The sequence below is a fragment of the Fulmarus glacialis genome, unplaced genomic scaffold (genome assembly GCF_000690835.1).
Source record: "Fulmarus glacialis isolate BGI_N327 unplaced genomic scaffold, ASM69083v1 scaffold562, whole genome shotgun sequence".
Classification (NCBI taxonomy): Eukaryota; Metazoa; Chordata; class Aves; order Procellariiformes; family Procellariidae; genus Fulmarus; species Fulmarus glacialis.
In genome coordinates, this window is record NW_009197046.1 from 3633 (window position 1) to 15823 (window position 12191).

At 39.6% G+C, this 12191-nt stretch overlaps 1 protein-coding gene across 1 annotated transcript in view; it reads left to right on the forward strand.

The window, feature by feature from the left end:
* The first annotated feature begins 3557 nt into the window (after positions 1-3557).
* ANO4 (anoctamin 4) overlaps positions 3558-12191 on the forward strand; it is a 53023-nt gene continuing 44389 nt past the window's right edge. Inside the window, exons 1-3 of the mRNA XM_009572385.1 lie at positions 3558-3690; positions 5628-5683; positions 6214-6335. Coding sequence (XP_009570680.1) covers positions 3558-3690; positions 5628-5683; positions 6214-6335 — 311 coding nt within the window. The remainder of the gene's footprint in view (positions 3691-5627; positions 5684-6213; positions 6336-12191) is intronic.

Below are 12191 nucleotides of genomic sequence, written 5' to 3' on the forward strand. Positions count from 1 at the left end.
CCTCCCACTCATGTCTGCCTATTTTTATTTCCTGTGCCAGAGCTCCCTACCCCCTTGGTTATGGTGATACTGCTCTTTCTGGGGCTACTCTACAGACAATTTCACAGAAATGATCTGAGTATTTGAGTTAAACAAAAGACAAAAATCCTGTGATTTTTGTATTCAAAAATAGGTGAGGATTATTTTTAACCTTTACCACATGGAATTCCATCCCAAAACAATGATATTGTTAGGGATAGTACAGGACATCCAGAGGACTCATTTTGGCACTCCTTTTTGACCTTTGGTGAACTCTAGCATCTCTTCTGCATCCATGTCTCCACGAGTAATGTTGGAAAACACTGAAGGACGTGTTCTTGGCCTATTCTAGTCATGGTGAGTTCTCCCGCTCCTCTGCCCTTCCTGCCCTCAGATGCCTTTTATTGGCACAAGGATGGGCAGGGCAGAACCTCTGCAGCTCTCATACTCACACATGTTTAGGACTGTTTCAGCTAGTTCTGGAATAGGCAGAGTTCTTCATGGCAGTTTGTTGTACTGAGGTGTTGACATCTGCTTCACAGACACATCTGGTTGTTCCTTCTTGGCCACGTCAGATCAAAAGCTACAACAACACAATTGCTAAGTTTACAAATGAATGCAAATGACTAAAGTGTTTGTTTAAACAAGTAGTTCTTATTTCTTTTTAAGATTGCATAATGTTTGATTTTTGCCTTTTTTCATTCATGACTCATGAAAATAGAAGGGACTAAATGCAGAAAAACTATTAACCTGTTTGTCCAAAAAAGTTGTTGAAATAACTACCTGTAGTTGCAGTATGACATTGTCATGATAACAGATGAGCAAAATAACCTTATATCATAAGGAAAATAGATTAACATTATTGGTGTTACCTGGATTAATGTTGCTAGTTTCCCAGATAAGGTGATTCAATTCTCAATTGAATCATACAAGAACTCATAGCTAAGTCAGAATGAAAATTACTGTGCTGTTTTGATTTCATAGGTTATCTTCACATCTTCACATAAGTTATCTTCACATATCTTTAACATTCAGTGCTGTCTGGGAGGTGAGATCTTGGAGAGGAAAGTCAGACATTAAAAGAAAATGAAACAAAGTGGGAAAAACACTAACTCTTCACTTCTGTTTTACTATTGTCTTTTAATTTGTTTCTGCTGCTACTAAAATGGCCTAATACAAAGCTCCAGCTTCAGCTGGAAATAATGCTGTTCTATCTGCTTCAGAGTTTAGATTGGTTTTTTATCTAATTTCCTTAAGCATTAAGACTTGTGTGATGATAGTATTTCCTTTTTGTCAAAGTCCTTCTAATAATTATTATTTTACATACTGATTACTTTCAACTAAATTTGGTACAGATGTAGCTGTCTCAAAGATACGCACAGTCTTATTTACTTCGTGAGTATCAGCAGCTTGAAACAGAATAGGGGCCCAAAATCTTGCCTATACAGAAAAGGCAGTGGCCAGTGCACACCAATTGTATATGCAGTTTGGTAGCAGCCCATTGGTAAACCGGCACACACATGGTGGTCAGCCAATATGCATGAATCAAATTACTTTCAATAGGTACTGTAGGGCATGTGTAGGACTTTGGGAATAGTAGGGATGTGGAGAAAGCCAGAAGTACAATACTGAGTAGATTGTGGACACAGAAAAGATCTGTGAGTATCTGGGGTGGAGTGGGAAAGGAGACATGAAATAGTAACCTCTAGAAAACCAGATTTCATTAATTATGGTTGCTCTTTGAGCAACTTGTCTTTTATACCTTTACCCTGGGATTTTTTTTGTTATCTGCCTTTGAAGCTGAACGTAAGGAGCTTACAGATTGTCTTGTATGGAAAATTTGGCAGAGAATTTTGGTAATAAAAAGGGAGCAAAGTCCAGAAGTTGGACTCCTTGCCTGTTTTTCCAAATGACTGTGGAGGTGCAAAGCCATGTATGATTTCCAACGGGTAAAGATTCATTCTGAAAAAGCGGGTTTTCATTTGGGTAAAATTACCCGAGGGGAAAACTGAGCAGTGGATCCCATGTTGTACAGAAGAGAAGGTGACATAAATCCATGCCAAGCTCCCTATTAAGATGATCTCTATTAAAGTCAGATTTGTCTAGTGTGCAGCCCTACTGGCTGGTGTCTCTAAGAAATCTCTACGATTTTACCATTTTATTTATCAGCTCTTCACAAGTCTTATGAGGAGCGGCTGAGGGAACTGGGGCTGTTTAGTTCAGCTTGGAGAAGAGGAGGCTGAGGGGAGACCTCATCGCGCTCTACAGCTCCCTGAAAGGAGGTTGTAGCGAGGTGGGGGTTGGTCTCTTCTCCCAAGTAACAAGCGATAGGACGAGAGGAAATGGCCTCAAGTTGCGCCAAGGAAGGTTTAGACTGGACATTAGGAAAAATTTCTTTACTGAAAGAGTGGTCAGGCCTTGGAACAGGCTGCCCAGGGAAGTGGTAGAGTCACCATCCCTGGAAGTGTTTAAAAGACGTGTAGATGAGGCGCTTAGGGATATGGTTTAGTGGGCATGGTGGTATTGGGTTAACGGTTGGACTTGATGATCTTAGAGGTCTTTTCCAACCTTAATGATTCTATGATTCTATGATTCTATGATTCACCAACACAGAGGAAGAAAACATCTTACTTCCTATCCAAAGTATTTTGAAAAATATGAACATTTCTATTCAGTCAGTTACTAAGGACCACATTTTAAAAAATACTTAATTTCCTCAGTATATGCACAGGCCTACTTAATCAGAAACTCCATCCACTTATCTGCTTATTCAAGTGTCTAAATAACTTTCACAGTCTACCCTGAAGCCCTCCACACCTCAAGCAACTGTAAGAATTCGTTAGCAGTATTTAACTGACAAGTTGAAACAGTATTTCTAAAAACTTATATTGTTTGCATTTTTCCAGTGATCATGATGATATGCTAAAATATCTTGTTTTCCTTGAGTATGTATATTGGGATTGAGCAACCTATATAAAATATATTATGCCAGCCAATTTAATCAATACAATACATATTGTGGCTTTTTTTTTTTTTTTTAATTTCCTGGACTCATCACAATTCTGTCTAAACTATTAAACTTGCATTCATGCATAACTCTGTAAGTAGCTTCTGAAAGCTAATTTTCTACTCTATTTCAGCTTCCAGAACCAAACGTAGGAGTATATAATATTTTCTGTTTCATAATAAAGAAGCCTGAAATAGAAATCAAATATGTATTTCTACAGCTGCACTTACAAATCTTATGCTTTTGCAAATTTTTGTGCAAGTATTTTCTAGTTTTCAGTGAATTATCTAAAAGTGATGCTTATCATAATGAATGCTTAAATATCTTTGATCTTCCTCCAGACTTCTCCATGTAATTCTTTGTTAGGGAACGAATACTGTTACTGACATCATCTCATCCAGTTAATCATCTCACTTCATCTGGTGTCCTTTAATCTTCCTTGCACTTGCTCACATACTGTAGATTTTTAGTGTGCTGTGGAAAGTAATGGAACTCAATATTTGCTTTATACATGCTATTATATATTCCTGAGATGCCCTTTGTTGCATTTTTATACAGCTTCATCATACACAACAAAGATACTTTCTTCAATAATGCTACAAGAAGTAGAATTGTACACCATATCTTACAAAGAGTGAAATACGAAGAAGGGAAAAACAAAATTGGTAAGTGCTGAGCAATGTGCTTTTAAACGTGGGTGCTAAATCCCACCAAAAAAAGAGGAGAAGACTGCCTGGGCTCATAACAGACTCTTTTGCTTCCTTTTTAATCACCTCAATTTTGAGCTGTTTACATCTCACCCACTACTGTTGTAGGGGCTTTGCCTGGAAGACCTGGTCATTACCCTGTAATATCAGACTGCTTTCACAGGCACATATGAGATTTATCACCTCTGCAAGGAAAGAGACTGACTTAAGCCAAAGACATATGTATAGATTAAGGACCCTGGAGAAGCAGATAGACTCATACAGAAAAGCTTTTACTCCTTCACAAAAATGTATTTGGAAGGATGGCAAGATTTGTGCTGCTGCACTTCTCAGCCTGTAGGGCTTCTGCCTGGATACCTGTCCACCCCTAAGGGAGATGGAAGGTTCTGTATCTCTGTAGCTGCTGTAAATCAAAAGGGAGTTCACCAACGACATCCTCAGTACAAAGGATGCAATGCATAATTATGGCATCACTTTCAAATAGTGGGTGGAGTGGACCTGTGGGGCGGCACATATGCAGATCCAGGAGAGCAGACAGAGGAGGGCTGAAGTACAAAACAGTGGCCCTCTTCTGTCTTGTGATACAGAGCACGTACTGCTTGTGTACCACACAGAGACTGGGGCATCACAAACGGAGAGGCAATCCCCATAAAACTGCAGCCTGTTTCATTTCCCTGCTGTTTAAACTCCGTCCTTCCTCAAGAGGTAGGGAAACATCCCAGAACTTCATTTGTTTCTTCCTCAGCTCCTGGGATGAGGGCAGCAAAAGCTCTGAGCAATGACAGTGAGCAGAGGGGAGAGAAGAAAGGGAAGAATTCATGCAGTGCATGCAGCCATTGTATCTAGCACACACACTTGCAGTCCCTGCCTGCCTCAAGATCCCAAGCTCCCTCACATATCTACTTGTGTTGTACCTACCATGAACACAACCTTGCATTGATCACTGGGCAGAACAAAGCCTGGCTCAGCTGTACAGGTTTTGCTTTTCTGCCAAGCAGGTACTAATGCAATCACTGAAAGTGCTATTTATGTTAAATTAATACTTCTTATTGCTGTGTTCTTGCTGCTATCATTCCCTGGTGAATTAGGAAAGGAAACAGGATTCTTTGCTTCTTGATCAATGGGGTTCAAATGCCTTCAGGTTGTTAGTGCCAGTATTTAGTTTTGCATTGCCTGGTAGTTGTTCAGTCCTATTTTGGTGACTTTCCAAGTGAAAAGTGCCCCCATCTCAGCAATCATTCATTATTTCTCTCGAGGTTCTCATTAAAGAAGGACAAGGCCTGACTGAGTGGGGTGTATGATTACTTTTTTGTGCCAAATAACAATTCTTTTGGTTCAGGTTCAAGTATATTTTCTGGTCTTGTACTACTACAGCCTGTCTTGTTCCTGTTCTATCTGTTAGTCCAGCAGCTTTCATAAGACATAAACTGAACATACTTTAAAACGTTGTTATCATATGGAAATTAAGAGTTTCAGTTGCTTTACTCGCCTGCAGTTAAAAAATGTAAAGATCTTCCCTGAAGTTTTCAGCTCCCAAGAAATACAGCCTTTCATCTAAATAGCTTCCTTAGACCATAATTTATGGGGTCAAACTTCAATCCTGGTGTGAGGTCCCTGATTTCACCGAAGTTACACTAAAGATGGATTTGGCAAATGAATCTTTAAACCTCCGGCATAATAAATGATAGATTATGATTAATATTTGAACAAGTCTTTGCTTGTATTATATCTTAGTTCATCAAAATCTATAAAATATGAATTTTTCTACATGTATCTTTTACTGTCAATGGGCTTCAAACTTCATTTAGCCAGCTTAATATGAAAATATGTTTTGCTTTTTACGTAGCAGTTTTTCTGGTCCTATTGGTAAATAATTGGATACTTTTGATTCTTAGGTCTGAATCGATTGCTCAGTAATGGCTCCTATGAAGCTGCATTTCCTCTTCATGAGGTATTTTTCTCTTTTTTTTTTTCTTTTTGAACAGACATTTCCCACAAAATGAATTCTTAATTGTGTAATCAGTTATTCTCAATCTTATTAATGTTATTACTCTCTTTTGCATTCTGTGTCTGCCTCTGACATCCCTCCCAACTACTAATGCTTTTTTCTTGGGAAAAAAAAAAGCTTTTTTTCTTGCAAAATGAGATGAGTAAGGAGAGTTGTTCTGGATCTGCTCTGTAAAAAGTATTTGGGTTTGATAAATTAGTATGTTTTCAGAGGGGAAAAACATCATGCTGTGGTTTTCTCTTTGAGATTCTCCAGCCTTTGACTTGAACAGCATTTATCATAAATTTCTTAGGGAGAATAATCCCAAATCTTACTGAAGTCAGAGGAAATTGTCCTTTTAATGTCATATTTAGCTTTTGGTGCACAAGTATGGAGTTTGCATAAATTGTGTGGTCCATACCACTAGTGAGAGAGATTTCTTAGATATTCTTTTTTGCTGCTGTTGTTCATTAATGTCCAGATTTGTATTTTAGGGAAGTTACAGAAGTAAGAATTCAATAAGAACCCACGGGGCAGAAAACCACAGGCACCTGCTCTATGAATGCTGGGCTTCCTGGGGAGTGTGGTATAAATACCAACCACTGGACCTCGTGAGGTAAGACTTTCCTGCTTTTAGTATGTCACATTATAGGTGCTTTGAGCATAGGTTATCTCTCTTCTGACAAAACCATGAAAAGCTCAGTTAATTCATTTTTAAAAACTGATCCTGAGGTCATGGGAACCCATTTCATTCATGGTGCCACTACTTTCAAAGAAGTATCTATAGAGGAGCTTGTAGGAGGAGCTGAAAGTGAAGTTTCCTTCTAGAGTTTCCTGACACTGTAACTTCTAATGAAGGGCTTGCAGAATATTTAAGAGAGAAAAGAAGGAAGAGAGAAATCTGTGGAGGCGGGGTAGACTTGGTTGCATGTCTATCCACTGGAGGAGTTCTTCTTCCTCCTCAGAGCACGGCTTTGGTGAAAAACAGGCTCTCATCAACTAGATCTTCTTTTTTTTTCCAAAAAGCAACCACAAAAGGAGCCCTGGGTGAAGTTTAACGATGCTTACAAATTGCATGGAGTCACTCACTCACAGTCACTGAGTGTGCTACTGTGTTGAGCAGCACTAGCAGTAGATGGGTGGTAGCCTCTCCTGTACCACCTTCCTTAAACTCAGACCAGCCACATCACCACAGTCTGGGTTTGTATTCATCTTGGAAGTAGCCTGCAAAGAAGAAACACTGAAAAAGCTGAGATATGACTCCAAATTCTTAGAGCCCTGTTAAATAATGTTTTCAAATAGGCTTGCACGTACTAATAGAGGGTTACATATTTTTTATGCATATAGAGAGAGCCTGAGTCTTTACTGATCATGTTGGCAGAACTATTATTGGGCATTAAGGGGCTTTTTCTGCTTGAAGAGAGGACTATGAAGCTACAAGGGCCTATTAATAAAGGCTTTAGATGTATTGGGATCACTGAAGATACTGATATATTGGCCATTGGGAAGGGTCATACAGAGCATGCAACTGGTCCAGCGTATTAATTTCCCCTTTTGTAAGTCCTGTAACTGATAGAAACCTTTGCTTTTATTGATTCTCAAAATTGGTTCCAGATAAAAAGATTTGTAGAGGGTGGCCCTGGAGACAGACGGTGTTATTGATTAAGGTCATATAAAACCTATCCATTTCATAAAACAGGAGGTGTTCATTTCCATGGAGAAAAAGTTCACAGAGAAATATAATAAAAAAATTTTACTGAGTCATATAATTTTTAAAATGCTTTAGAAAACAAAGTAACATATTTGTACTTCATAATTTAATCCTGAAAGCTTTTTATTTCTTTTTTAATATACTGGTCTGGGCAGAAATATGGAATTTTTCTCAAATTACATTATGGAAATTGCTGATTTACTGAGGAGCCAACAGTTATACTGAAGTTTTTTATTTTTAATTTCCCAGTATACAGTAAGATAGTAATGTCACAGTATAAACAACTTATCTCTGTAATGTTTTTTAATCATTTGTCCATAGTGGTCAAGGCTACCGTTCTTCCTCAACATTTCTTGTTTGTGAAAGAGCTGTTGAGCCAATATCCGGGTTTTGGGTTAATTTGGTTTATGAATATGGACCACTCATGATTGTTCTGGACCTTGGCAGCAGCCTTCTTGTGTAGCCTGGGTTTGATGTTTAAGATTTTGTAAGATGCTTTAGCTTTTTATCAGACAGTGACACCCACAGATTTTTCCACAACTATTTCACAAAAGAAAAAAAGCAATCAAAATAGCAGACCCCCTAGCTGAGGTCATGGGTGTCCTGTGGTCGTTCAGAGTAGGTGTTTACCCAAAGAGGAGGGAGGCAGGGGGAGCTGTCAGGCTCCCTGAGCATTCACAGAGCATGAGTCTCGGTAGCCATCGAGTTCAAGACAGTGACACCCACAGATTTTTCCACAACTATTTCACAAAAGAAAAAAAGCAATCAAAATAGCAGACCCCCTAGCTGAGGTCATGGGTGTCCTGTGGTCGTTCAGAGTAGGTGTTTACCCAAAGAGGAGGGAGGCAGGGGGAGCTGTCAGGCTCCCTGAGCATTCACAGAGCATGAGTCTCGGTAGCCATCGAGTTCAGCCGTTTGCTGCCTGGAGCGCACCCATGGCTGCAATGAATTCACTGAAGGAGGGGTGATAGGAAAGGGGAGGGAATGTCTTTTTCTTCTCACTTCACAGATGCTAGATCCCTCGCATTTCCTTAGCTCCTGCCAAATCTTTCCTGTCTACTGCCATTCTCAGCAGCTCACATGTCTAGTGAGCTGGAGAATTTCTCTCAAAGAGCTGACAATGCCAGCAAGACATGTTGTTCATTTCACCTGGAGGTATCTCAGCGTGCATACTTTAAACAGAAGCTTTTTTAGTACCAGTTCTGCAGCAGGAGCAACTCTTCTATTTGTTTCCCATACCAACAGCTATGTAGGGTGTGCTTCAAGGGAGTAGTGTTGCCATCTGTACAAAAGGAGTGGATGGATATCTGGATATCTTCCACAGATATCTGGCCAGAACTTACTGCTGCTAGCTGACATTCTCCTTTGCTATATGCTTTAGAAAGGCTAAGGAATAAATTAGATGTAGATAATAAATTATCTCATTAATAGATATGGTATTTTCACCTAAAAGTCGAGTTGCCACAATGGTAAGTGAAATTGTTCATACTTTGGTGGTGTTTTGTTTTTTCTTTAGCTGTTAAAATGAGGCCTTACATCTCCGGTGCTGTCAACTTGGTGCCTCCCAGATTTCATTTAATCTCATCAGCTGGCTGTTATGGAGATACTAGTCACTAGAAATAAATGAGAAAAAAAGTCATTTGAGGGGAATTGCATGATTCTGCTTTCACTCTGCTTTGAAACACGTGGCAGTATGAAGGCACAGATTTAGCACAATTGCAAAGGCACTCTTATTAATCAACAGACGTGGTACCATGATTTTAATTACAGTTCTGTTGGAATTTAGGATCCATAGTTACTTTACAAGAATAATTTAAGATCCTTAGAATTGATAGCAATTGGAAAGAGGCAGGACTTACTATATTTATATGCTCTGGGATCACGTAAATCAATGCAAACAGTTGCAGTGATTCCTGGGGGGTTTGGATCACCTCCTTCATGTTTCTGTGCAAAGCTGCTTTCCTCTAGGTTGTGCACAAATTACTCCTGCTGCTGCTTGCACATGTTGTTTACAGGACAAAGAGGGAGGGAGAAAACTGTATTTATAAAGTGATTGTAAAGCTACGTAAATGAACCTGAAAGCAAAAGTAATGCCTGAGTAACTTGAATTTTACTCCATGTTTACATTAAATGACTTGATTGCAAGCTGACAACTCCCTTTTAATCTTCTGTCAAGCCTTCCTCCCACCCCATTGCTCCTGACAGTAATATGAGAGCTTCATGTGTCCAAAACACCTGCTGGAAAGCTCTAGCTCCCTCACAACTTCTTTCTGTGATGTAAAAAGTTCTGTATAGGATTTCATTCTGACCTGCAAAAGGATTAATGAAGATAGATAGGTTCTTGGCTTGAGTCCAAACCTGTCTATATTCTAGCTCCATGACTTCCTTCTAGGCATCCTGAAAGCAAAAGATTGTATAATGAAGGTCGTTAAAAACAGAGGAATCCAATATCACATTTTATGGGTCTGAAATCAGACTTTGTAGCTCAATAGTTTTCAAAAATGTGCCGTATTGATAAATACTGAGATTGAAATCTTGGCCCGGTTAAGTCAGTGATAGTTCTACCATTGGAATGGGGTGAGGGGAGAGACAGTTCACCATTACTGTAGGTGATATTGGAGGGCTAGTATACACACTAGTATAAAATTGAGAAGCTGAAATTAGTTTTTTATTATTATTTTAATGGTCCAACATATTTGAAGATAGGAGAGATGGATTATTCTATTAGGTGCTTGGGGGTTTTTTATGTCTCTGCTTTTTAGGTTAGTTGTGGAGGAAATTTTCTGTGGGAGAACCATCAAAGACACAAAACATTTTTTTCTATTCTTATTAACAATCTGAAAAATTGGATGGTAATAAGTTAGCAAAGTTAACAAAAATGCAAATGTTATCAAGGCTGGAAAATTTCGAAGAGGCTTGCAATAAGCAGTGATAACAGGTGAAATTTAGGTATAAGTAATGCACAGTGATGCATCCTAGAAAAAAAATCCCTGGAATTCTTCATGTACATTACTGAGTTCTGGCTAAAGTGCCAGCATGCAGGAAAGAGAACTGTCATCACTGTGGAGAGCTATATGAAATTTCTGTTCTATATATAGTGACAGAGAAGAAAGAAAGAGCTTGTTCCTCGTATTTGGTGCAACTTGAAGGGGAAGAGTGGCAAATGTATCTCTAAACCATCCTCATCTCCTGAGGGTCATGATGATCCAGGCTGACCCACTTATGGATTGGAATAAATGTGGAACTGCTCTGAATATGGCACCTAGGAAGGTCTCCAAAGACCTTGTAACTGCCATAGTTTGTTTCTAAAGCACTCAACCTAGTGGTATCTGAGCAGAGACTTACAGAAAAATGTGCTAACTACGGGGCCAGAAGAAATTAAATATTAACTTGATTCTGATGCAAATTACAGTAGTACAGCCTGTGGAATATCAGCTGTGAAGTAAAGGGCAATAGTGGAAGATCGAGGCTTTTTGTCCATATTTAAATCAGTATGTATCACAGTAATGTCAACATCCTGCTTTTATTTTTAAAACCATGCTCACAGATGGCCTCAGATGCCTTTTTCTTACATTGCAGAGATTTGGATTGCTCCCCATCAAGTCCATTCTTCTTTATGCACACACTGAACTTTGCTTGGGTCTTCATCTAGGATGAAGCTGTTTGATCTCTAGATCAAAAAAGAGTACTATGATCTGCACCTTTAGATGGAAAGACTCAACAGGATAGGAGATGAAGTTTGTCATGAATGTTTGTCAGCTGGGGGATGGAACAAGGAAGCATTCATCCTTGAACATCGGGAATGAAATAAAAAAATAAATCTTGATGAATGTTGGGTTTACTTCACTACTTGGAACTATGTACATGGAGAAAAATAGGTCATTAATATTCAGTGGAAGTAAGCTCAAAATGTGAGCTTGCTTTTTCAGTGGAGCAGGCACAGCTTGACATCCCAGGTGTGAGGAAGATAATTAGGCCAAAGGGTTTCACTAGCACCCTTAAGTCAGGGTTCAAAAAGTAGTTTCCAGTCTTTTTACAACCAGACCTGCTGCCCTTGTCAGAACTGAGCATGTTATCGTTAGCTTACCACCACTTTAGCCTGTAAATTTGAGTCTCTGTTGAATGACAGAAGAATAAAAACAACATGACAATATTTGGCTTCTCATACAGTGCTGGTAAACTCAAATGTTAATAATCAGTGTAGGTCAGTATCATTCAGCAGAGCATGAGCTCAGCCCAGAAAGATATTGCTTATGCTGGAAATTTTTGATATCCATTTGAAAACTGATTATTTTGTCCACTTCAGACCAAGTGTTTCTTTCTCTTCTCCACTGTCTCCAGCCCTAGAGCACGTCTAGTGGCTGGAAAGCCCTGAGGAAAAGGACCTGGGAGTGCTGGTTGACAGCCGGCTGTGTGCCCAGGTGGCCAAGAAGGCCAATGGCATCTTGGCCTCTATCAGAAATAGTATGGCCAGCAGGAGCAGGGAGGTGATTGTGCCCCTGTACTCAGCCCTGGTGAGGCCGCACCTCGAATACTGTGTTCAGTTTTGGGCCCCTCACTACAGGAAGGACATTGAGGTGCTGGAGCGTGTCCAGAGAAGGGCAACGAAGCTGGGGAAGGGTCTAGAGAACAAGTTTTATGAGGAGCGGCTGAGGGAACTGGGGCTGTTTAGCCTGGAGAAGAGGAGGCTGAGGGGAGACCTCATCGTGCTCTACAACTACCTGAAAGGAGGTTGTAGCGAGGTGGGGGTTGGTCTCTTCT